Here is a 25722-nt window from a genome sequence, read left to right on the forward strand (position 1 = left end):
ATGTGATAAATACCCATCCCTGTCGCAAACCTTTTATTTATTTCCGCAGTCATTGTTGTTTTCTTCTGAAAATCAACTCACCCTTCACATTGGGGATACAAGTTACCGATTAATGAGTAAATTGAAAGTTTATTCATTTTATAGATCAACTAACAATTAATCAATAAGCAACCATTTTCTTAAAAACCTGAGTTTTATTTTGCAACAAGAGTGCCGACCGTCTTTCCTTAAAATAAAGAGCAACACTTTTTATAATATGCTAAATTTAAAAACGAACAATAAATCAATAACAATATATATCACGATAGATACATGATCAATATCAATACGTAATACAGCTGATAGAATATTCACTGGACTCTGATCCAGAACCGCACAGCATTCTGGGAGATGTAGGCAGAGGAAAGATGAGCTAGTTGGTAGAATTGACTGACTCAGTCACTCCTTTGGTTGCTAAGCAACTCTCATTCTTTGGTTACCTAGCAACAGACTGTGGAGTAACTGAGGCAGCAGCAGTTTAAGTTTCCCCGCTGTTCCTCATAACTGCTTAAAATTAAACAACGGTGTGGAGTGAAAACTGAACAAAAGAATATAACAGCATTTCAGATTTTTAAAACAAAAACCTAATCAACAATTGTTGGTATATAGACTGATATGAAATATTTGTATAGTGATATAAGCTTTTCAGCCATATTGTCCAGCCCTAAATGGACGTTATTAATTAATTGATAGGAACTAATTTTAATCTAATAAATCATTAATTGATAATTAATCATAAGTTGGTTGAACTGTTGCCTTTCTGCAAGGTTTAGGATTTAAATCCCAGCCTGGAGTCTTTCTTAGTGGACGTTGTTTTTGTCCATTTTTATCAAGTAGGAAAAGTAATTAGTAAAACTAATGAGTTTAAATTAAATTATTTTTCTTTGTTTTATATTTATCCTCTTCATCCTGTTTCAGGGACTGTGCAATAGATCCCACTTGTGTGCTGTGCATGGACTGCTTCCAGGACAGTGTCCACAAAAACCATCGTTACAAGGTTGGTGTTAATGTAAATATTTACATGTGCTCATTTTTCTGTGAATCTTAGGTTCTGTTCTGTGATGCTGTGTGCGCCGCTCGGTTCCCACAGAACCCTCTAACTTAATTACTGTTGTGTGTGTCCATCATCTCGCCCTCTGTGACTCATTTACTGTTTTTCCTTCAGATGCACGCGTCATCCGGCGGGGGGTTCTGTGACTGCGGCGACGTGGAAGCCTGGAAGGTCGGCCCGTGTTGCTCCAAACATGACCTGGGGGCTGCCGCCGCCATGGTAACGGTGCGTTACGTAACTACTGTGTCAGTGATCCCCAGAATGCTTATTTTCCCATCTTCTTAATGGAAGCTGCTGCTGGAGGTTTGGCTCCAGAAACGAGAGCTGCGCGGCCTTGAACTCAGCTTGGTGATTGGTTTGTTTAGGCCCAGCTGTGATAAGATCGCGCGTTGTGAGCCGGCACGCAGCCGGCTTCTTTCTGGGTTTTTTTGTTTGTTTTTTTTCCATAAGCAACAGGTGGTCCATTAACACGTCCGGCCGCTGTCTGACAGCCTGCTTTGTGTTTGCCATACCAGATCTAAACCTGTGCTTAATGAGCATTTACTACAGCGTCTCTGCTGGGAACAAGATAAGCCACAGTCCCTCCATTATTCAGGTCGAAACCAGATTTTTACATTTACTCATAATATTTTAAAGACTGAAATAATTTGAAATAATTGTTGATTAATTGTTAATTGGAGTATAGTCTCAAACAGGTCATTTCCTGAAAGAAAAACATATTCAGAGCAGCAATAAAGCCAAAACTGTACAGAAATATATACATTTCTGCATTTAGTATTAAATATGTTCTACCCAGATTTCCTTTAATGGCATTTTTAGCTTCACCTGGTTCTAATTCTGTAAAAGAAAATCTTGTATTAAGCAGCTTTTGCAATAAAAAATAATCAACAGATCAGCCAGGCACTGTTTTGGTGTTAAGTCAAGCGAAAAGCTTTTCACGTTTTTTTTAGCTGTAGATGACCAAGCGTACACTAAAGTAATGCTATTATTGCATTTTAGTCAATAAAATGTTTTTCAAAATATTTATTTTTATTTTTGAATGAATTTTTAGTATTATATAAAAATGGCTTAAGGAGTTAAATGAAAGTTCTGCACAATGTACCAATCTTATTGTTCAATTAATCAATTAGCCTTAAACCTTTTGTATGAAATCAGACTAGATGTTCGGAGCAGTTATAATGACTGATATCAGTCACTTAAAAATTTAAATTTTGTTTTCCTTAAGCCACATTATGGCTAACTTTGTGTTGTGATTAAGGTTATTGCCCATCTGGAAGAGCAAATTGAACCAAAGTTCATAATGTTTGTTTCTCACAAAGCACCGATTCCTCCTTGCTACTTTCTCCTTTAACAGTTTCTTAACATGTCTTCAGAAAACGTAATAACTTTTTCTTCTCTGAGCGACTTTTCAGCCCACATCAGTGTAGGACTTGTTTCTCTGTGGATAATGATGATGTATTAAATGTTACTTTGTCTTTGATATTGAAGTTATTTCACACTAAACACGTTTTTCTCTGGGACACTGAAGCTGTTTGGAAAGATGAATGTTCAGACTTCTGGGAATAAGGAGGAGCTGTACTAGTGGAGGTAATCAATTCTCTTGTCTGAATTATTTAGACATTTCCAGGATGTCACACAAAGAACCAGTAAGTTTGAGCTATAAAATAAATCTCCCATTAACTCAAATGCTGAGAATTAGAAGAAGCTTATGAAGCCGTTGCATCATTATCCGATTAAATCTCCCTGGCTTTGGAGAAAGTAATGAAAATCGCTCATTATTCTGGCATTTAACAAAAATAAATAGTTTTAGTTTGAGTTAATATTGGAGAGTGAAAGGGGAGAAAATAACGGTTGTCTTTTTCTAAAGTGTAAGTATCTGGTTTCAGATTCCAGTGGCTGTTTTCACACAGACATTTAAACCGAGGAAGAATCCACCCAGTCAGAGTCTGTTTGTTGCTCCTGTTGAATATTTTTATTAGTTTTTGTGGCGTTTGTGATTTTCTGTTTGTTCCCGCGGGATTCGATGTTGATGTCGAAAGGCCAGCTGCTTTTCTCTGCTCATTTGGAAAATCATGTGGAGTAGTTCAGGGCCTCGTTATTGGCTTACAGCCTCTGACACAGAACATAGGAAATATTTGAGGTTACATTTTTGGCATTCCATGTGAATCTTCGATAAAGTAGCCTAAAAGTTTTATTATTTTGGCTTATAACTGTTATGCTTTATGCCCACAGCTGCTTATGGGAAGCATGTTTTATGTAGGCATACCTTCTACTTCTTCTGTTTTCGCAGGACGAAGCTGTTTTAGAGCCAGAATTGTACGAACGTGCAGAGAAACTTTTCCGGGTTCTTATGCGCTACGTTACCGACTTTCTGGTGTGGGAGGAAACCTTTGAGCTGTCAGCTGAACTCCAGCCCCGGTACGGCCTCACAGATTAAATGGAAATGGAATTTTTATTCAAAAACAAGCAAAATAATCTCATAACTCAGTGTTTCTATCCTCACTACAGGTTAAAAGACAATGCGTACTACTGTGTGCTGTACAACGATGAGCATCACTCGTACGACCACGTGATCTACACCCTGCAGCGATCGGTTAACTGCGATCAGGCTGAAGCACAAACACACACAACTCTTATTGACAAAGAGGTATTTCTTCAGCCTTATGTCCTCGTGACTTTTCTTTTTTTGATATATAAAATAAGCCAAGTTTTGAATGTGTTGACAGCTGTTACCATCAGATAATCAAATCTGGAAATTTGATGTCCTCAGGATAATCCATTGAATAAACAAACAGACATAACGTGTTTATTTAATGTATAAGTATGAATATGCAGGTTTATTTTTTTAAATAGCTTTTCAATCAAATATCTTAAATATCCTACCCACCTAAACTAAAGATAAGATAGATAAGATAAGATTTATTGTCATTGTCGTCAACAGATTACGAGATTGAGATTTGCTAAAAGGAAATATGGAGGCGTAATGTTGAGTTTTTAACAAGAGAATGTTTATTTATAGGGCGCCGCTGGTCACCTTAAGCGGAGCCAACCGTTGATACAGAAACAAAAATGGCGGCCATACCAGAACGGAAAAGACAAACGGTCCTAACAGAGTCCGGTTTGGGATGGAAAATTCGCCTTTTGCGGCTCTGTTTTGAAATACCAACACTCGATAAGCTCTTATTCAGCCGAAGTGCTGCATGATGCAGCAGCGTCAGCAATTTCTAAAAGATTTAGCCCTTTATGCTATAGAAAGACGGTTAGCCCTCTTGATACAAGAGAAAACTCAAGTTTTTAAGAATCAGTCAACTTTAGAGTAACGTATTAACAACTCGCATCCCTACTTTATAATAAAATGTGTAAGTAGAAAAAAATACGTTTATTCAGTAGCCACAGTTCCTTATTTTTCTCTTTGGTAAATCTGAGTGCTCTCCTGATGTTTGGTGAACTGTTTTATAGGGTCGGCGGGCGGTGAAGAGAGGAACGCTCCGTTCTTGCCAGCAAGCAAAAGACCTCATCAGGGTAAACTCCCATTTTTCTTTCCTAATACTGATATTTCTAATAAGCAACTGTCTGCATTTTTAATATCGCTCCAACCCTCTCCGTCCTGCATTGCAGTCCAACTCCGAGCACATCTCCCTTCAGCCTCTACGTGTGGAGATCCTTCATGCAACAGTGATGGCTCATCAGACTTTCGCTCTCCGTCTGGGCTCCTGGTTCCAGAAGATCATTGGTTACTCAGGTGCTGCAGTCGTTGTGCTTATTTAAATTTAATCTTAACAAATCTTAAAGTTTTTTTTTTATTTTGACGTGTGTCTCGTCTGTTCTGTGCAGTGGGATTCAGACAGGCCTTCTGCCAGGTCGCATTAGAGCCGAATGCAGACAGAGATCGTCCCTGTCTCATCAGCAGACTCATGCTGCACGATGCACGCATGTATAAAGGTAGGCTGCGTCTTAAAATTTGATCACAATTAAATTAATTTTTGTAGGGCTGCAACTAACAATTATTTTAGCAATAATTCTGACAATTAATCGGATGAAAAGTTGGATCATTCTGCAGCTTTTTCATTTAACTACTTAAGCCTTTTTTATACAATACTAGAAATACATTCTATTTTAAGAAAATTTAATATTTTGTAACTTTTTTAGTGGATGCTTGATTATTTGTAGCAAAGGATGCATCTGGAGTTAAAAATACTTCTGACATCAACAATGTGAAAAGCTCAACTCTTTCTGCTTGACTGTACGTCAATATGGGGCTGATTAATCAGATAAAAAAAGTTCTGGGTAGAACATATTTACAGACGACTGTTATTTTTTAATCTTAAATCTTAAGTTGCATACATATTTTTTACAGTTTTGGCTTAATTACTTCTCTCACCGTGGTGTTTCAGCAAATGACCTTCTTTTGGACCCATTTGATTCTCTATCGGGCTGATTAATCGATTACTAAATTATTTGATTATTTCAATAACTGATTAATCCAATTAATTGTTCCAGCCATACATTTTTGACACTTTGAGAAATGTGTTTTTCATTTTTCAGGAGCTCGGAAGATCGTACACGAGTTGATTTTCGGTAGCATGCTGATGGACTCTGATTTCAAGAGGCTATTTGCAATCGAGTTTACAAAAGTAAGCAAACACAGAAACAATTGATTGGTTTAATTATCTAAATCTTTAATGTATCGCATGTTTTTGTTTTTACAGCACTATAAACAGCTGCAGAAGGACTTCATCAGTGATGACCATGAAAGGAGTATTTCCATCACGGCTCTGTCTGTTCAGATCTTCACTGTTCCAACACTAGTGAGTTCAGTTTGCACTAATATCATTAAACCTACTCTATTTTTAGACATTTATATTCAACTCTAACCACAATTTAACTAATTGATCAATTAATTAATTAAACTAGCACACTTGTTTAACTGTAACAAGCATTTTGTGCAATTTTCACCTTATGAATGAATGTAATGAGTCTACATAATGAGTTTTGCTTTCTGAAATGGCAGAAGAAGTTCATACTTTTTCACGAGATTTTAACTCTCAAGCTGCTCTTTTAATTCATAAGGTTATATTTTTTGTTATTCAGGCCAGACAGCTGATTGAAGAGTGCAATGTCATCAAGGTGATTGTCGATACAGTCCTGGAACTGCTCCGGGAACATCTGGATGAGAGCAATCGCTTTTTCTTTCTGGGATACAACTCAGACAAGTTTTCCCGGATCCAGGTTATCTTCCACGACCTCAGGTAGTTCTAACATGTTTAAATGATTTGTTTTGTTTTGATCCTGAATTATTCGGTTTTTATCTGATGTGCAACCATCCGTCCGCCTCCCAGGTACATTCTGATCAGTAAGCCCTGTGTGTGGACAGAGGAGCTGCGAGGACAGTTCCTGGAGGGATTCAAGATTTTCCTCGGTTTTCTTAAATGCATGCAGGTACAAATAATCCCAAACAAGTTTAACCTTAGTTTATTAAGTTTAGCCTGTGGTTCCAGACATGTCTTTACTTTGATAACCAGGGAATGGAAGAAGTGAAGCGGCAGCTTGGGCAGCATATCGCGGTGGAGCCAGAATGGGAGGCTGGTTTCACCCTCCAGATTCAGCTGCGTCACATTCTTGCCATGTTTCAGGACTGGTGCTCGTCTGATGTAAGAGAGCCTCCATTATTACATCCTGATTTTAAAATTTTTTTTTAAACTGGGTATAAAAGCTCAGTTTAAATTTTTCTTCTCATATGTCGACTGTTGTAGTTCAGTTTAGTCTGCGATCTACTAAGGCAGAAATTACTTTTGAAATAATCGTCTATTAATTTAGTAATCAATTAATCGTTAACTGGAGTATGCAATTTTTATACGATTAATCATCACAATAATCAATAAAATAATCGTTTACTAAGATAATCGTTAGTTGCAGCCCTAAATTATTCTTATTTGCATCTTTTAATATATTTATAAAAAAGGCTTAAGTTGTTAAATAAAAAATCTTCGGAATGTGCCAAATCTTTAAATTAGATTAATTGTCAGAATAATCGATTACTAAAATAATCATTAGTTTCAACTTTTTTTAAACATCTGCAGCTTTGTAGCTTCAGCTCTCTGTTTTCCTTGTGGATCAGGATTTTTAATGTTTCCCCCCTCAGGATGACATCATGCTGCAGGCGTTTAAGGAGTGCCACTCGGCACTGATCGAATGCAACAACCAGCCTTTCCATAAGGAGGCCACTGACTTTTACATGTGCAAGCACATCCTGCTTGCTCGTCCATACAAAGTGTCACAGGAGCCTGTCAGCATACACCTGCCCATTTCCAGGCTACTAGCAGGTAGACGGACTGGAATCTGACATAAACAGTGGCTTATAGAGAAGCTGGTACCAGACTGTTCTGTGTTTTTTGTCATTTGTAGGTCTGTATGTACTTATGTGGAAAACGGGGGTGATTGAACGTCTGGATAATCCCGTAAGTGAGCTTACAAAATTCACATTTTTCATGGGTTTATATTTCCATTTGGGTCTCAACTGTTTAAAAACAACCCATACGCTTAAAAAAAAACCACCGTGATTTTTTGGTGTCTGGAAAATGAACCGACCTGATTAAGTCACCATGTACACTGCATCGTTACCTAGCAACCCGAGCTGTGTTTCATTACGTTTGGTCAGCTGGTTTTACCGCTACATGCGCTGTACAATGGCTGCTGGAAAAGACAGGTGTTTTGTTGTTGACTTGCCATCCAAAAACAACTTGCTGCATTCTTGTTGGTTTTGCAGGAGGCCCCACTTCTGCTTTTCTAAGATGTATGGTTATATAATTGTACATCTGTTTGCAGCCATTTTCATGTGCAAGTGTAAATGATGAGTTGGAGGGTGTGGCCGGTAACAGCTTTTTTGGATTTAAAGTGACAGGAGGCCCTAAAACAGCTCAAAATGGGCAGAACTGAGCAGACTTAAATCTCATCATCTAAGAATAATTTTTTTCAGAAAATGTTTGTGTAGCCCATAGACGAATCCCAACCTATCGGTCTATCAGGGAAGCAAAATAGGTCACCTTTTGTTTATTTACTCCGTCTCAGTAAAGAAAGCTCAACTTGTGTGCTGTTTTATAGATAACATGCTGAGTGATGCATCTTTTGCACTTTCCATGAAGCTTTGTTTCTCTCTGTGCAGGAATGCTACGATTTCATTCAGCTCGCAGAGCATCCTCTGCGCTGCGTTGTCCTCGCCGCTCAAGTTACAGCCGAAATGTGGCGCAGAAACGGCCTGTCATTGGTCAGCCAAGTAAGTTTGAGTCACAATGTTGGTTTTTTTTGTCTAATAATATCTATTCTGTTCTTTAAGGGAGTTTTTTTCATTTGTTCCTGAACAGGTTTACTACTATCAGGATGTAAAATGCAGGGACGAGATGTACGATAAAGATATTATCATGCTTCAGGTGGGAATCAGTCGGCCATCTTTATCATTTTACCTCCATTTCTGTGTTTTAAAAAAAAAAAATTATACTCTTATCACTTGTGTCTTGTATGTTTTGTTTTTTTAAAAGATTGCTGCTTCCAAAATGGATCCTAACCACTTCCTCATGCTGATCCTGCTCAGATTTGAGCTTTTTGACTACTTTAATGGGAATTCTGTGAGCAAAGACCAGGTGAGTATCACTACACCTGAAGAAGAATCATTGCTGCTCCTGAAAACTCCCTGATGGGATTTTATTAAACTAAATATGCAGGATGAGCTGATGCAGTGGAACCGTCTGACCGAGGAGATGTTGTTCCTGCTGATTGCCATCTTTGGTATGACGCCGTGTTCTTCAGGTTTGGCTCAATGTAGCGTTACCTGACCGGTGTTGTTGCTTCCAGGTGAGCGCTACGTTCCTGGGATCAGTCATGTGACCAAAGAGGACGTAACGATGAGGGAGGTTATCCACCTGCTGTGCATCGAGCCCATGGCTCACAGCACTTTGGTGAAAAGCCTTCCAGAGAACGTATGAATCACGAGACGTTGGTTAATGATCAAGAAGATTTTCATGTTTTGTTTTGATTAAATCATTAATTTATTATTTTTTTTGTATTTAGGAAAATCATGAAACAGGTCTGGAGGCAGTAATTGCAAAAGTTGCAACTTTCAGGTATTTTAAGTTGATGGTTTAAAAAAACCCAGCTTTGCCTTGGACATATTTAATTAAAACAAATTGAATTTGTGTTTTCAGAAAGCCGGGCGTGTCTGGACATGGGTTATATGAGGTGAAAAAGGAGCGGCTGATGGATTTTAACCCTTTCTTTTACCACTACTCCAGATCTCAGCGTAGCAAGGTAAGTGCTTTGATTACGCTATGCAGAAAAACTAAATTTTACCAAATGTTTTTTAGTTTCTAGTGCAAATATCTTGGTACACTTGAAACAAGTGAAAATAACTTACAAGTAACTTTTCAATACAATATAGAAGCTTGTTTAAAGTAAGTAATTACTTTATATTGAGGAAAAGTACTCTTTATAAGTGGATCCAGATATTTTAACTTATAATATGGTAAAAAGGTATTGTTCCTCTGGAAAATTAGTTCACTTATAACCAGGACTGAACGATATGGTTGAAAAATGTATCATGATTTAAGGGTTTCATATCTGTCTATCAATAATTATTGATTTTTTTTTTTACCCACAATTTCCTCTTGAGCTGCAATAATCATTTTCTCTTTTCACTCCACGGATTTTATTTTTAAGCCAGGGATGTCAAACTCAAATACACCGAGGGCCAAAAAAACAAATTTGCTACAAGCCGAGGGCCGGACTGATTCAATGTTTATTAAAACATATAGAAATGATTTCACATAGCCTATTGAACCAAGACCTAACACAGTGTATATGTAATAATTAAATGAATAAACCAATATTTTCTTATGGATCTGTCAGTAATTTCAAGTGAAAACATTTTTCAAAAGGCAAACAGACAAAAACGAACTTCCTTCAAAGAAAAATTGCATGTTTTGTACATGAAAAGAATAAAGCAATATTTTGTTATGGCTCTGTCAGTAACCTCAAGGGAAAACATTTATTTATTTACTATTAATCTATGTTTATGATTTGTTCTTTTAAATTGCCACTTATATTATTTTTCGGTCTCAGGAAATGATTGAGGGATTAAGAGACTGATGTCTGGTTCTTTAGGTTCTGCGATTCCTCTCCTGACCCATTCGTCTGATATCACACAGATATCACTAAGATTTCACTGGGCGCCACTGAACATCGCTGACACATTTTTTTAATGTCCCTATTAAACATTACTATAATTGTTTAGCCTGGAATGTGTGTCTTCCCACTACCGTCTGTATTTTTGCCAGAGGTTTTACTTCTACGGACGGTGCGGTATCGGCGGACATTTTAAAAAGACGCGGGTTGATAGCAGCTCCCTGCGGCTGCGCAGTGTCCGTCTCTAAGCAACCGTGACAACAGCGTCAGTTCATGGGGATGGGGGTCCTATTTAGGTCCCACAACGACAATTTAGCTGACCTTAACACTTATTGTTGAGATGTGTGTGATAGGTGTGTCTATCAGACATTTATAGCAATACGGAATAAATTGCGTCCCGGATTGGTTCAATACGGGCGGAGACAACAACCGCCTGTCATTGTAGCCTAGCTTAAGCTAACCTGAATATTTGCAACTCTCTTGTTGATACACTGACATTACTTACCTACTGCCTTTCAACCACTTTGAAAAGCTTTTCTTCATCTCTCCAACATCTTTATCCTGCCCATCTTCCGTTTTGTACCCCAGAGTTTTTTTTTCTGCTGCCCCATCTTTAGCTCCCTGTTGTCGAGGCATTACTACAAATTTAAAAGAAAAAAAAACGCGCCTCAGTGCGTTCTTGAAGGGCCGCTGCCCACGCTACATGTACGGGAGGGGAGAGCGGCTGGCAGGAGGGGAGGGGCGCCTAATCAGTGCTGTTCCTCTGTTATTGATCATTTCATGCACAAGCAGCGGTTAAGTACATAAAATGCTGACTAGAAAAAAAAAATCCCACATCGTTTTTGCGTTGCATACAGTTCATAGTCACCTTTTGCGCCACTGGTTCTCAGCGTCCACCATACGTTTAGCCATTTTAGAGGAGGGGGGTACCTGAAAGTTGATCTCTGCTCTGATTGCTGATGAACAATGAAGCCGCTTGTGCGCACTGCCGTGACTTTGCGGGCTACCGTTGCATTGTGGGGAATATAGTGTTGGTGTGTGCAAAGGCTGTGGCCTGCGGTCGGTTCTAATAGTAATTAAATATCATCCAGGGGGCCATAGATAATTAATTCCTTGACTTTGACATATGTGTTTTAAGCAGTTATGAAGTGACAGTTACTCAGCAGGTTGTTGCTAGGTAACCAAAGCTGGGCGGAACTTGAAACGGCTTCTTACTCAGCAGGTTGTTGCTAGGTAACCAAAGAGTGAGTAAGTTAGTTGATTCCACCAGGTCTTTTGCCTACATTTCCCAGAATGCTGTTCTGTTCTGGATCAGAGTGCAGTGAAATTATTGAATATTTTAATGGACGTATTATCTATAGATATAGATCACATGTCTATTGCCATGTATACTATTGATTTGCTGTCCATCCCTACTTATAACTAGTACTTTTTAATCAAAATTGAAGAATTATTGACTTAAAACAAGCTCTTATTTCTGCCTGAAAAGTTAGTTTTGCTTTAGTTCAAGTGAACTAAGATATTTGCACTAGAAACTAGACCCAAAATACTTGGTAAGATGTTGTGTTTTTACAGTGAGTGGATGTTTTGTGTCAAATGACTCTTGCTTGAAATGATATCTTGTAACTTTTTGCAGGCAGAGGAGTCTCAGAAGAAGAGAAGATCTCAAGAGAGTAATGATAAAGGTGAATTTTTAACATTTTTGTCAGAATGGGTTTGTGTTTGGAGTCTCAGCTGCGTTGCTAACACTCTGTCTCCACTCAGCTCTGCGCCCTCCGGTGCCGCCAACCTTTTCTCCGAGTTTCTCCCGGATCGTGCAGCTCCTCTGCTGCGACGTTTTTATCCACATCCTGAGACGCATCCTGCAGAGAGCCGCGGAGGACCGGTCCACACACTGGACCGAGGCCATGATCCAGAGGGTGAAAAAAACATTGTTAAACCTAGACCTGGGGAAAAAAATAGATTTGATCAATTAACCGAATTAATCTTGGTTTTGAAGGTTTAATTTTTGGAAAATCTTAATTTTTTTTTCACTAATGCACTTGTTGGGTCTCCATAGTTCAAAGTGATGTCATCTTGACCAGGGCAGCCATCTTGTTTTAAAACTTCTGTTTATTTGGACTTTGTCATAATATTAAGGAAATAAAGTAGTAATTTTATGACTTCTATGTGAAAAATAAAAAAAATTAAATGAGAAATGTTGAACATCTTGTGGATTTTGGTATCAGTTCTACAGATTAGGAAATATTTCATCTTTTAAAACATCAGAATCAAATTATTATTTGCAGCAGGACTTTAAAATGACTGTGTATTCAAAGAAAGAACTACAAGAACTCCATGAACTGAGCTGGTCACATCAGATACTGATAACTTAATTAGCTTTTATCCAATTAAGACAAGTTTCATCTTGTAATTTTAACTCATTTTCTGGTAAAATTTTCTTTTTTTTCTGCTGACATTCTAGTAATTTAACAAAAACTTTAAAAAGCCACTTTTTGAAAATATATTCTGTAAAAAAAACAAAATCAAAAAAACAATTAAAATTGGATCTGATATGAAAAAATCTGAGATTTTATTTTATATTGCCCAGATTTAGTGAAACATGTTTATGAGTTAATAAGTTCATCTGAAGCTGAAATAATTTCCTGTCTTTGCAGGCGCTGCATTTGATTGGCCAGGCTTTGGTGGAGGAGAAGACCCAGCTTGAGAGTTGCAGCGTGGAAGACGTGACCTTTGACTTCAGCCTGAAAGCCCGCGGTGAGGGATAATTCTGAGTAATCTCTGACCTGGTGTTTCATCTCATGACTAATTTTAGCAGAATAAATTTTGTTGTTCTATTTTTGCAGCAGTTGGTTCAGAACATGGCAAGTCGCTTTTCCTCTTATTGTCCAAGATCAAGGCTCTGCCCTCGCTGGAAGCTCAGAAAGACCTGATCAAATGGCTGCTACAGGTACAGACATTCATCATCTTTTATTATTCCTGTTCTATTCATGAAACGTTTCTATTGAACAAAAATGTGCAAAACAAAGAAGGTTTGCATTAAAAAACAGCAAATCAAAAGCAATGACAAAATACAGAATAGAAACAAAGAGAAAATTCAGGTGTAACAGCAGCATCAGTTGTCATGGTTCACACAAAAATAGTTTCCGGTGTTAAAACAAGTATAAAAAATAAAATTAACAGTAATAATAATAATATACTGTAAAAGACTAACAAAACAGAAAATAGTAGTTATTGGAAATAAAAAATATGTATCAAAGGATAAATCTAAGCAAGATAAAGGAAGTAATAATGCAATATAAATAAATCTAAGAAAAAAGCATACAAACAAAACAAACCAAAATAAAAATAAATCAAAATAAATGAACAAAAAATAAGTCAGATGAAACATTTTGCCTATATGATAATAAAACCAAACATTATAATTTTCAGAGTTACTGTGATGTAAAAAAGTTTTTTTGTTTCTTTTGTTTTCAAAGTCAGAAATTTACATATATAAAAATTATGAAACCTGGGAAAGCCCAGTGATTTATTCTAGGTTATATCATATTAATGTAATTTGTGTTTATTTTTCTGTTTCTTTTCCAGATGTTTGAGATTGTGAAGTGCATCAGAGAGAAGTCCAGTCCTACTGTTTCTGTCAGCATGGACACAACCAAGCCAGAAGAGGTAAGGAAAAAGAAAATGAAGCATTCAAAGAGTGAACATTAGACCTGATTGCGACTGATTTATTAATCCAGAGCTCTCAGGATAAAGAAAAGGCCGAGCGGAAAAGGAAAGCAGAGGCGGCTAAACTCCACCGTCAGAAGATCATGGCCCAGATGTCGGCGATGCAGAAGAACTTCATCGAATCAAACAAAATGCTTTATGACAACATGCCTGAGATGGGCACACAGGAGGAGCCTGTGACATCCTCTGAAAGGTCTGCAGAGACTTCCCAGGTTTATCTGTGTTTTTGTTTTGTTTTTATTTTAGAAATCTGTCGCTAATCTGTCACTTTTACGCCTTAGCTCTGCCATGGAGCAGAGGGAGCTGTGCATAACCTTCGGGCCTCTCCGGGGACCCACCCCAGCTGAGAGGGAGGTGCTCACCTGCATTCTGTGTCAGGAGGAGCAGGAGGTGCTGCCTCTGGCTCCAGCCATGGTGCTGACAGCCTGCGTCCAAAGATCCACCGTGTTGACGCAGTGCAGAGGGAGAATCCCAGCTAACAGAGCAGATGGTCAGTCTCCTGAACTCTGCCAGCGCTGGGAATCCAAACTGGAGCAGGAATCACCTAACCAGTTTACCTTATTGTCTTAAAGGAACAGGGACTTATCCCCTCTTCATGCCCCCTGACCTCGCAGTGGGAACCCACACTGGTAGCTGTGGACACGTTATGCATTCCACATGTTGGCAGAAGTAAGCTGCTCATACCAACAGTGCTCATTTGAACAGTTCATCTTAGGGATGCAAACAATAATGATTAATTGTCGATTAATGGTTCATTAGATTTAAATTATTTCCATTTCATTAACTAATAACGTCCGCTAAGACCTACTTTTAGCGTTGTAGTTTGGCCGCCATCCAGTAGAAGGCGCCGCTGGTCATTATAAAACGGAGCCCTTAATGCAGAAACAATGATGGCGGCCATATCAGCACGGAGAAGAGAAACGGCTCAAACAGAGTCCGTATTGGGATTAAAAATGGACGTTATGCGGTTCTGTTAGGTACTATAAACTCTCGACAAGCAACTAAAGTGTCACTTTAATAGCGCTGATTCAACCGAAACGCTGCGTGACGCAGCAGCGTCAACTTCTCATTTACTGATGTGCTACGAAGGTGATGACAGAAAAGCGGTGGAAATGACAAGCAGAAAAATAAAAGATGCGGGGAGAGGGGAGGGAATATGATTTTGAGGCTGTCGTGAGTTAAAGCACTTAATGGAGAGAAGTTTTAACCTTTAAAGAGCTTCTACAAACTGTACTTATGTATGAATATATTTCTGTTCAGGGGGAATTAACAGTTTATTATTTTTATCTTCAGCAACCTAAAAGGTTCATGTTTGTTAGATTTTTAAAATATGTCTAAGTAACCACATTCAGTCAGTATTTAATACAGCTGATACAAAATATGAAAATGGATTTTTTTTTTTGTCAATTCAGCAAATTATGAAAAATGTAACCTTTTGTTAAGGAAAGACACAAAGATTCAAGAGAAGATTCGGTCTTTTTTATTATTTTTTTTAAATGGCCATTCACCAATAAATCTTTAGACCAATTAAGTCAATAATCCATAATTGCATTCCTAGTTTATTTAGATTTTATTGCATCATTCTCTCCTCTTTTCTTGTCGTCCTCCTCAGGTATTTTGAGGCAGTTCAGAACACAACCAGAAACCGGCTCCACGCCGAGCTCATCGTGGATCTGGAGAACGGAGAGTACTTGTGTCCTCTGTGCAAGTCTCTATGCAACACAGTCATCCCTCTCATCCCCTTAGAGCCACTTACATTCAACTAGTAAGTTAAATTGGATTAAACCCCCACCCATAAATCTGAGGTGGTTTGTCTTGTTGAGTTGCTTGCACAATGTGTAAAGATGTTGTTTTTCTCTGTAGTGAAAATGCAGAGATAATAGGACAACATTTGACGTTGCCCCGCTGGATTCAGGTCCTCGCTGCCAGGATTAGAGGACTGAAGTCCGTCATGCAGGACAACGGTGAGAAGAGGCTCAGAAAATGAGGTTTTCACCTTAAACTGGAGGAAAGGACAAACTGCTTTTGAAATAATATAGTAGGAAAAATACAAATAAATTAAACATTTCCTGTTTCAGGTTAGTTAGGACTCAGAGTTTTTGCGCATCTTTATTTAGTCTTAAATTCATATATCTAAAAGTAAACTAAAAACCTGTGATTTAAGATCACAGGTCATAAATTTTGTTGTGGCAGGATTATTTAATCTTGTATATTTTCTGTCAGGCAAACGTTTAAGTCGCACGTAGACATCTTTATTGCGTTCTGTGACTCCAGGCGGTTGCAGCTATTGCTAACTAGCTGCTAATATACTAGCTGGCTAGGTTTTTTGCTTATATTATGGATAAGTTTAAATTTATTCACTTCTGTTGCTAACCCATAAGATGCTACGTTCATTCTGTACAAAACCTTTTAACACTACTACAATATAAAATATGCAACTTTCATTTGGACATTTCTGTTGTGATAAAGGTCTTAAATTTCATTCATATATTTCCTTTGTTTTTTTTTTTTAGTATTTGTTTTTATTTGTGTTTGGAAAGGATCAAAATTACTGTAATATAAACATAAAGCAAAAAAGTGGAACATATTAGTCTAATTTAACTTGAGGAAACGGAGGTTTATGTCTTTAAAAAAAGAAAATCTAAATTTTTGCTTCTCTCAGACGTCCAGATGGACGGCGGCAGCAGCGGCACCACCGGCCTGTTTGGTGACAGCCAGCCGGACTTCAGATCCATTCTGGCCTACGGAGTTCAAGAATCGTGAGTCCAGCCATCGAGTATTTTCAGCAATACTTGCATATGTTTCCACGGCAACCCTCGCCAAGTTCTCCGTCCGGTTTTGGTTTTATTTAGGAGAAAGTTCTCAGACGGAATCGCTGAAATGCTGGTGGTGTGCGCCACGACGGTCCACAGGGTGGGACTGAAGACGGCGCCCAACGAGCTCTGCCCCCGCGTTCCCCTCATGGCCTGGAACACGTGCGCCTTCACCATCCAGGCCATCGGTAGCATCCGCACAGGGTCCAGGTTTACAGTTCCACATCTGTTTTTCTCAGTTTTTGTTTGCTTTTCTTTATAGAAAACATTCTGCAGGAAGAGGACAAGCCGCTGTTTGGATCCCTACAAAACAGACAGGTGAGATACCTGAGAAATATGGAGATTGAGCGTTTATATTCTGGGAATAATGACGTGAAGTTTCTGTGTTTGCGTTTAGATTGCAGGACTGAAGGCGATTGTTCAGTTTGCAGCGTCGCAGAGACTGAAGAGCTCCCAGGGAGTAATCCAGAGGCACTTTGCAGACATGATGGGAGGTATGAACAGAAAACTCACCTTTAAGCACTTTGAAGGGCAGATTGCAGAAATGAAAAACAAAAACAATCATATGGGGCTGCAACTATTGATTATTTTTATGCTTAATGGATTAATTGTATAAAAAATTGGCAGACTTTTATTTAAATATTTTTTGCCTTATATTAGAAACGCATTAAATGGCACAAATAAACAAATTAATTTTTTTAAAATAAAATAATTTGTTTCCTAAAATTCAATGACAGTATTCCTTTTGTGCATTATTTATCATTTGTATTAAAAGATGCATAAATAAAAAAAATTATAAAATGTACAAAACTCAACACAGTGCAGGGCTAATCTACCGATCATTTTCTAGATTAACTGATTAATAATTGGATTGCAAAAGGTTCATTTTTACAGAATTGGAAATGGGTGAAGCTCTAACTGGCAATTGAGAAATTCTGGGTAGAAAACATTTTCAGACATTTCAATCTTAAATGCTAAATGTATATATTTTTTGTACAGTTTGTTCTTTCAGCAAATGGGCTTTTTTGAGATTGTATACTCAAGTTAATGATCAATTGATTACTCGGCAGCTCTATGTTCATATTAAATGCCCAGTAATGCTAGTTGGTAGAAAGTTATTCGCCTAAAAAAATTTGTATCTGTTTAATAATCTGTAAGAATCAAATAAGTTGCAAAAACGTGTTTTAGAACTGCACATAAACTGTTGCGGACACATATTTGGGTTTTGCAGCTCATAGGATTGTTAACATATGTAATTTATGAGAAGGAAATGTTTTATTTTAATGTGTTCCCTTTACAATATTGTCTAAAATGACCATTTAGTGTTGCTGAGGGCGAGAGAAGCTCATTTCCTTACAGTGTTTATTCAGTGGCTCCTGTAATCAAAGCCGTGGCGTCTCTCCTCAGTGTTGCTGCCGGTTCTGAGCAGGAAGAACACGCCTTCTATTCTGGATGTGGACTTCTTCCATCTCTTGGTAGGCGACCCTTCAACGGAGCAGCTTTCACCCTGTTTTATCTACTTTTAAATTCACGTGTGTATAATAAAGCATTTCAGAATTGAGGTTGATTTTTAGTTTTGGCCTCCTTTCAGGTGTCTTAAAGGGGAACTATTACACAAAATTCACATTTTGTATTTCCATTTTGGTCTCAATCACTTCTAAAACCACCCGGATGTTTTTGCCAATAAGTTATTGTTTTTTTTTTTGTGTTTGGAAAACGAGTCATTTCAAAAACCACCCAATTGTTAAATCACATTCGCTGTTACCTAGCAACCCAGGCTGAGCACGTTTCGTCAACTGGTTTTACCGCGCTGTACAATGGCTGCTGGAAAAGACAAAGTGATTTGTTGTTAACTTGTCATCCAGAAACCACTTGTTGGTTGGTTGGTTGGTTGGTTGTGCAGGGGGCTCTACTTATTCTTTTCAACTTTGTGCGGTTGTGTAATTGTTCATTTGTTTGCAGTCGTTTTCACATATGAGTGTAAACGTTGAGTTGGCCAGCTGTAGCTTAGCCTATGGTCCTTATGCTAGCTTGTTCATGGAAGCATAATAGTTCCCCTTTAAGTGTTTTAACCTCCTTTGTTTCCGTCAGGTGGGGTTGGTGTTGTCGATTCCTTCTCTGTACCAGGAGGAAGGAATCGACTTGCAGCCGTCTGCCGTTAGCTCCGCCTTCAACAACATGTACATCTTTCACCTGGTCACCATGGCTCACATCCTGCAGGTCCTGCTGACCTCCACAGGTACCAGAACTACACAGACAACTGGTTCAGTTGAAATGTGTCACACAGAAGATTTGCTATCGTTTAGTTTTCCTTTTCATTCTGCTCAGTGGGTTCATCCTCGTTCATCGCAGTTCCAGTTGTCTTAAACTTTTGATTTTGTTCTCTTCAGACTGTAAATATGAGCAGGTTTATCAGGTTTCTTGTTGCTATTTTCTGACACTTGCCAGACTTGAATGTTTGCCTGTCTTCCTCATTTTTAAGAGCATTTAAGAGAACTGTCACATCATCCCGAAACCTTTAGAGATTGATTTAAATAAAAGCCACTTTTTGAAAATATTTTCTGTAATTTCTGTCTTGGAAAAGAAAATAAGCAAAAGAGAAATTAAAATTGGAAAAATTTTAGCTTTTATTTCTAAGCCATGTCGCCCAGCTCTATCTTAGTTTCACTTCTATCCAATATTGATCCCTGACTTCACTTCTATGGGATTCCTTCAAGCCAAACAGCCAAATTGGAGGGAAACAGATTTGAAAATAACCAGGAAGTTGAACTGGATCTGAAATCTATCATGTTTTTTTTCCAGATTCTCCAGCTGCAGGCGATGGAGAGGAGACAGAGGAAGCAAGATTAGCAGCAGAGTTATACACAACAGTGTTGCTACACACTGGAAGGTTGTCTTCTTTTATTTAACTTTAATTATCTGCAAAAACACAGATAATAGTTTCATTTTTAATGTCAAATCCACGTATTAGGTCTTATTTTTCTGTGCTTGGTGGTAACAGCTGCTACTTTGTTTCAGGCTGGTTCCAGATTTATCTGGTGGCTCCGTGGCTCAAAGGGTGAAGGCGGGAATTGAACCTTTCCTGCGAAGTGCTGCTCTGTTTTTTAACTGCCTTACTGGAGTTCATCCTCCAGAGGAGCTTTTTAGCGCTCCTGGTGAGTCAAACTCCGGGTTTGGCATCAAATTGAGCTAAAATTTATGAAACCTTTCAAATTAAGGTCAATGTTTTGTGTTGTAGTTTCCTCTCCAGGACAGATGGAGGCGCTGTGTAGCTACTTGGCTCTACCTTTCAATGTATTTCAGCTCTTCCAGGACTACAGAGACACAGTTTCTCCTATGCTTCAAAGGTGAGTGGAAATGCTGCTGCAGCTTGAAGCAGGCGCTAGCTAAATGGAGAGTTTTCTAACTTCATGTTTTATTACCCAGGTGGTGTGGGAGCCCCTCTATCACCAAAGCCCTGCAAGGGAAAACCCAGACCATCAGGTTGGCATTAACTCATGCTTAAAAAGTCTTAAATTCCTGGATCTAAACTTAAAACCTTAAAACATCTTAAATTAACTAGAAAATATGTAAGTTAGCTATAAATACGTTAAGCACAGGTCTTAAATTTTGTTGTGACAGAACTGTTTAATCTCGGATTTTCTATGCATTTTACTTTTCTCGTGGGAAACAAAGGTTAGAGTCGCATGCAGAGATCTTCATTACGTTCTGTGACTCGAGTCGTTTGAGGTTACCGCTAACTAGCTGCTAATAAAGCCTGGCTAGCTAGCTTTTTTGCATCTATCATTGGTAAGTTTAAATTATCGACAATTGGCTGGACGACATTCATCTTTGCCACATTTGTTGCTTACCCATGTGATGCACTGCAAAAACACAAAATCTTACAAAGTAGTTTTGGTCTAGTTTTTAGTGCAAGCGTCTTGTTACACTTGAAATAAGACAAAAAAATAACTTACGAGTAACTTTTTAGCCAAATAAAGGAGTCGCGTGCAGAATCACGTCATTGAGTTCTGACTTACTGCTAACATAACCTCACTAATTAGCTAGCTAGCTTTTGTTGCGTCAAAGTGAAAATTCATCCACAATTGGCTCGACGACGTTTGTACATTTCTTTGGAGATTATTAATAATGATCTTAAAAAGTCTTAAGTCTGTATTGGTGACTTAAGACTTTACAGAAGCTTTTCTGTCCTTAAAAAGTCTTAAATTCACATATCTAAAACTAAAGCCTTAAAATCTTTAAATAATAAAAAGTTAATTAGCTTTAAATACGTTAATCACAGGACTTAAATTTTGGTAGGATTATTTAATAATGTAATTTATATATACATTTTATATATGACATCTTTATTTCGTTCTGTAACTCGAAGCAGTTCATTCTAATTACTGCTAACTACTTCGAAGAATCTAAGTACATCTGACTAACTTTGTCTTGGAAGGCCTAGTTAGTCGTATGTACTATGTACTATTTTCCTCTGAGGACTTTTCTGTCAGACAAAGGTTGAGTTTTACAAAGATCTTCATTGCGTTCTGACTCACTGCTAACGTATCCTGCTAACTAGCGAGCTAGCTATCTTTTTTTGCTTCTGTAAAGGTCGGAGTACAAAATTTATCGCCAGTTGGTTAGACTAAGTTTGTAAGTTTCTGTGGAGAAATTGGTGTTAAATTTAATTCAAAAAGGTCTTAAAAGTGAACGACGGGGTTAAACGTCCTGAAATAAATTGGTGATCTTGCTTGTTCCTCAGATATCCGAGGAGAAGGAATCGGTTGATTGATCTTCCAGAGGATTACAGCGCTCTCCTGAACAAAGCCAGCCACTTTCAGTAAGGAACCCCGTCATCTCCGTTCGCTTGGTCTCGGTCCGACTCCTCTCACCTGCTGGTTCTGGTCCCTCAGGTGTCCGAAGTCCACGGTGGACGAGAGGAAGCACCCGACGCTGTGCCTGGTCTGCGGCGCCATGCTTTGCTCGCAGAGCTCCTGCTGCCTCAGTCAGCTGGACGGGGAGGACGTGGGGGCGTGCACGGCCCACGCTGCCACCTGTGGAGCCGGAGTGGGAATGTTCCTCAGGTCAGTTCATCCCTGAACTCTTATTTATCGCTCGCCGACGCTTGTTGAAGCTCTGGGCTGTAAGTAAATGAGATGTGGCTCGTTACAGAATCAGAGAGTGTGAAATTGTCCTGATGGCCAGTAAGACGCGAGGCAGCACTTACCCCGCTCCGTACCTGGACGACTATGGAGAAACTGACCCTCACCTTGGGTAAGATGGACGTTTACCTCCTGCAGACGCATCATTTCTACTTTTAACACTGTTTTATATGACGCAGTATTAGGACCGTTTGAGAAAATAAATAAAATTATGACAATGAAATCATACTGCGAGAATTAAGTTGTACAATAGTCTAAGTATGTAAATAATGTTGTAATAATATGAGAATAAACCCATATTTCAAGAACAGCTGTAAGAAAATAGTTGAAATGGAATGAAGTCACAATATTTCAAAAATAGTCATAGCATTACGAGAAAAAAGTCAAAGTAATAAAAGAGAAAGTAGTAATTACAATAAAATCGTACAATAATATGTAAATAATGTAATAATGAGAGTAAACTCATATTAAAAGAATAAAGTAATAATAATATAAGGTTATATTTCTGGAATAAAGTCGTACAAAAATGATTGAAATAGGAGAATGAAGTCATATTTCGAAAATAGTCAGTATTACGGGAATAATGTCAGAATAATAAGAAAGTACATTTGTAATCATATGAGAATAGTCATATTTGGAGAATAAAGTTGTATAGAAATAAAGTATAACTAGTACAAGAATAATATGACAAAATATTTAAACTTTATTCTCTTGTGCGCTTCTAGAAATTTTTCTAAGAAAGCCAAAATCTCCCTTTTACTTTCTTAAACATTATTTTTTGGGGGTTTAATGACTATTGGATTAACTGAGAACAGTGTAGTTAATTAATAAAACTAATCCTCAAAATTACACTTGCTTAATATATGTTTTTATTTTGGTTATATTTTATATATTAAAAAAACAGTAAATGTTTTATGTTGCTACATATTTTCCACAGAAAACATTTGATTGAAATATTCATGTCAAATATTATATTTTCTGGTATTAAAACATTGTAAAAAAAAAAAAAAAAAAATCCTGAAATACCATTATCTGACATAAACAGGAACATAATTAATGTTTATAGATCCAGGCATCATCTGTTGAAAACAGTAGAAGTGGTAAATGTTGCTGTTTGATTTCAATTGGTGGGGAAACAGCGCCATCTGGTGGACAAGCATAAAATATTATGATCATTGATCGCTGATGGGTCGAAATGAACTGAACGTGAGATAAATCGATCAGAAATATTTTCTGTTGGAGTGTTTTGTTCTTAGAAAATTTTTTTTTCTTTTGTTTAGTCATTTTTAGACTAAATTCAGGAACTAAGAAGAACAAAAATAATCTTTTTAGTAAATATTCCCTTGTAAATTCAGGCTGTTTTCATGAAAGTCAGCAAAAATATCTTTGAAAAAAAGAAGGCATAAAATGTTTCCCCTCTTATCTTTGTTGGATAAGTCTGATGTACCTGCAGAAATAAGTTATATTTTTACTTACATTATTAGTAAACTACAGATAAAATACACATGGGTTTTAAATTATACAACAATAAATCAACTTACAATTAATTGTCAATTAATGGTTCATTACATTAAAATTAGTTCCAATCAATTAACTAATCATGTCCATTAGAATAAGGAAAACAAAATAATTTATGAAGTCTGGAAATAAAAATTGTTGGGTTAGTTGAGACTGAAGAGTTTTATCATCCAGTTTTTGGTAGAAAAGAGAAAAACAATAAATCATGCAAATGGAAATTGAGTTTGTTTTAATTTATCATTTAATTGATTTATTGATTATTGTGACAAGTCTAATAATTTCTACAGATGGTAGAAAAGTAGACAAACAGATCCAGAGTTTTTGGAGAAATATCTGATGGACGGCGGCTAAATGTTAGATAAACAGATTTATAGAACAATTATTCATGCAGTGGAAAACAAAATACAGGCTGGAAATCCACAGATATTTTATTTTAATACTTTAAATATTTAAACTCTATACATCCCAGAGATTGTTGCTTTAATGCAGATTAGGACTGAAATGATTAATTATGATGAATTGATTGTTAAAATAATTGTCAACATATTGTCAAAAACCAAACCAAACATTTTAAAATATCCAAAATAAATAAACAAAATAACAAGTTTAATCATGGAGTCTGTAAACAAAATTGTTCAGTTTTGTCAGAAACGGAGGCAAAACAAAACGATAAATCATTGAAATGATGAAATTGAGCTTGTTTTAATTCATCATTTATTGCGACAGGCCTTGTTGCGAGTGGAAATGTTTTGTTTTCCAGGCGGGGCAACCCTCTGCACCTCTGCCCCGAGCGCTACAGGAAGCTGAACCAGCTGTGGCAGCAGCACTGCATCCTGGAGGAGATCGCCCGCAGCCTGGAGGTCGTCAACGTCATGTTCGCCTTCGAGTGGCAGCTGGTCTGAGCGCTTCCCCGACCCGCCGCCGCCGCCGCCGCATCTCCCCGTTCTCACACACACACACACACACACACACCCCCACGCACACACCCACCCACACACACACACACACACACACATGCAGGTATTTAAAGCCTTCCTGTCAGAAGAGGCCTGACCCGTTCCGGAGCGGTGATGAGGATGTAACCTAAGTCGCCTTGATTCAGTCTGTTTTGCGGTGCGGATGAGTTTCACTTGGAGTGACGTTTTGGTTTTTTGGTTTCAGATAAACTCAAAACCTTCTTAAAAACATCGATTTTAGTTCATATATTTGATTTCCTCTGTGTTGAAAACATTTGATGTTGAAGGGTTTAAATATGGTTATAAATCCTATTTAAATCGATTTTTCCCTCCTCTGTGTATAGATAAAATATGGACCTATCTGCTCTCATCTTCACTCCTGTATAAAAAACCTCCTGTGTAACTTACTTTCACATTCTCTCTTAAATAATAATGAAACTTCCCACATGTATTAGTTTAAAATCCTTCAGAAACTCTAGAAAAATGCAAGTTTCTTTAAAAATTTCCATCATGAAATCATTTCATTTAAACCAACAGTAAGCCAAAAAGTAAGCATGGTGTAATTACAATATATGGAAGGAACTGTTATGAGACACTTAACCCCGTTTTTCTTTAGTCATGTTAACGCTCTTTACATGAAAAGTAATAAAGAAATGTAAGAAATGTACAATTTATTATATATATATTCTATGTGAATATATATTTTCTGTTTTGTTTGACTGTACCACATGACTTCCTGCTGTTGAAATAAAGAGAGATGCAAGCTGAACTCTTTTTCTTCATACATTCAATACAAGTTCAAAGAAAATCAAAAACGAGGAGCAGCAAAAGCAAATGAGGTGGATAAGCAGAGCTCGATGGTGCCATCCAGGACAAAGGACCTGGAATTTTCTGAGCTTGAAAAGTTTAACAGATGGCTGGAAAATGTTAGATTAATCTCAGAAAAGTTCTAGAAAAAAGGTGAACTTTTGAAACTCAGAAATATGTTTTTCTAGAAATTTCTAAAATTAATCTAAAATGTCAGGGTTTTTTTCCGTACATTTTTTAACTTCAGATTAGAAATTTCTAGAGGGGGGAGTTAGAAAATTTCTGAGATTAATCTCAAAATGTCTGCGTTTTTTAGTGGTAATTTACCTTTTTTAATCTACAGGGGCAATTATCGTGGTGCTGCCCTCCGACCAGCCCTGTAGTGGCCCTGCCTGGCCTGCAGAGGGCGCTGTTTCCCCTCATTGCAGAGTGTTTCTGTTTTTCCTGCGTGTTTTCAGTGGGAGCCTCACTCTCTGTGTCTCTGCTACTTC

The 25722-nt window shown here is 37.7% G+C and overlaps 1 protein-coding gene and 1 long non-coding RNA gene across 5 annotated transcripts in view; one reads left to right on the forward strand and one right to left on the reverse strand.

Annotated features, from left to right (window-relative positions):
- Positions 1 to 25193, forward strand: part of ubr1 (ubiquitin protein ligase E3 component n-recognin 1) — a 29694-nt gene extending 4501 nt beyond the window's left edge. The window contains exons 3-48 of one of the 4 annotated variants that reach the window (XR_004336791.1): positions 958 to 1036; positions 1205 to 1315; positions 3381 to 3508; positions 3599 to 3737; positions 4550 to 4612; positions 4709 to 4832; positions 4925 to 5032; positions 5636 to 5724; positions 5800 to 5898; positions 6182 to 6339; positions 6430 to 6529; positions 6613 to 6741; positions 7233 to 7413; positions 7496 to 7548; positions 8253 to 8363; positions 8452 to 8517; positions 8626 to 8727; positions 8809 to 8872; positions 8939 to 9063; positions 9155 to 9207; positions 9289 to 9391; positions 11901 to 11949; positions 12029 to 12183; positions 12922 to 13021; positions 13111 to 13214; positions 13853 to 13933; positions 14005 to 14186; positions 14275 to 14483; positions 14566 to 14662; positions 15606 to 15758; positions 15857 to 15957; positions 16656 to 16752; positions 16846 to 16994; positions 17069 to 17124; positions 17204 to 17300; positions 18214 to 18281; positions 18898 to 19045; positions 19609 to 19696; positions 19825 to 19961; positions 20045 to 20153; positions 20233 to 20289; positions 21551 to 21628; positions 21702 to 21872; positions 21961 to 22062; positions 24229 to 24423; positions 24460 to 25193. Coding sequence is in view for 3 of the 4 variants with exons in the window: in XM_032547089.1 (XP_032402980.1) it covers positions 958 to 1036; positions 1205 to 1315; positions 3381 to 3508; positions 3599 to 3737; positions 4550 to 4612; positions 4709 to 4832; positions 4925 to 5032; positions 5636 to 5724; positions 5800 to 5898; positions 6182 to 6339; positions 6430 to 6529; positions 6613 to 6741; positions 7233 to 7413; positions 7496 to 7548; positions 8253 to 8363; positions 8452 to 8517; positions 8626 to 8727; positions 8809 to 8872; positions 8939 to 9063; positions 9155 to 9207; positions 9289 to 9391; positions 11901 to 11949; positions 12029 to 12183; positions 12922 to 13021; positions 13111 to 13214; positions 13853 to 13933; positions 14005 to 14186; positions 14275 to 14483; positions 14566 to 14662; positions 15606 to 15758; positions 15857 to 15957; positions 16656 to 16752; positions 16846 to 16994; positions 17069 to 17124; positions 17204 to 17300; positions 18214 to 18281; positions 18898 to 19045; positions 19609 to 19696; positions 19825 to 19961; positions 20045 to 20153; positions 20233 to 20289; positions 21551 to 21628; positions 21702 to 21872; positions 21961 to 22062; positions 24229 to 24370 (4915 nt within the window). In the remaining variant the exon portion in view is untranslated. Of the gene's footprint in view, positions 1 to 957; positions 1037 to 1204; positions 1316 to 3380; positions 3509 to 3598; positions 3738 to 4549; positions 4613 to 4708; positions 4833 to 4924; positions 5033 to 5635; positions 5725 to 5799; positions 5899 to 6181; positions 6340 to 6429; positions 6530 to 6612; positions 6742 to 7232; positions 7414 to 7495; positions 7549 to 8252; positions 8364 to 8451; positions 8518 to 8625; positions 8728 to 8808; positions 8873 to 8938; positions 9064 to 9154; positions 9208 to 9288; positions 9392 to 11900; positions 11950 to 12028; positions 12184 to 12921; positions 13022 to 13110; positions 13215 to 13852; positions 13934 to 14004; positions 14187 to 14274; positions 14484 to 14565; positions 14663 to 15605; positions 15759 to 15856; positions 15958 to 16655; positions 16753 to 16845; positions 16995 to 17068; positions 17125 to 17203; positions 17301 to 18213; positions 18282 to 18897; positions 19046 to 19608; positions 19697 to 19824; positions 19962 to 20044; positions 20154 to 20232; positions 20290 to 21550; positions 21629 to 21701; positions 21873 to 21960; positions 22063 to 24228 lie in introns of all 4 variants that reach the window. The other 3 variants (XM_032547089.1, XM_032547090.1, XM_032547091.1) reach the window with 3 other exon arrangements.
- Positions 8877 to 25709, reverse strand: LOC116708943 (uncharacterized). Its single transcript, XR_004336792.1, has 3 exons — positions 25559 to 25709; positions 23811 to 24413; positions 8877 to 8887 (listed from the first exon to the last, which is right to left on the reverse strand). It is a non-coding gene; the product is annotated as an uncharacterized LOC116708943 (long non-coding RNA).
- Positions 25710 to 25722: the final 13 nt, after the last annotated feature.

This window comes from Xiphophorus hellerii, chromosome 19 (genome assembly GCF_003331165.1).
Source record: "Xiphophorus hellerii strain 12219 chromosome 19, Xiphophorus_hellerii-4.1, whole genome shotgun sequence".
In the NCBI taxonomy this organism is placed as follows: domain Eukaryota; kingdom Metazoa; phylum Chordata; class Actinopteri; order Cyprinodontiformes; family Poeciliidae; genus Xiphophorus; species Xiphophorus hellerii.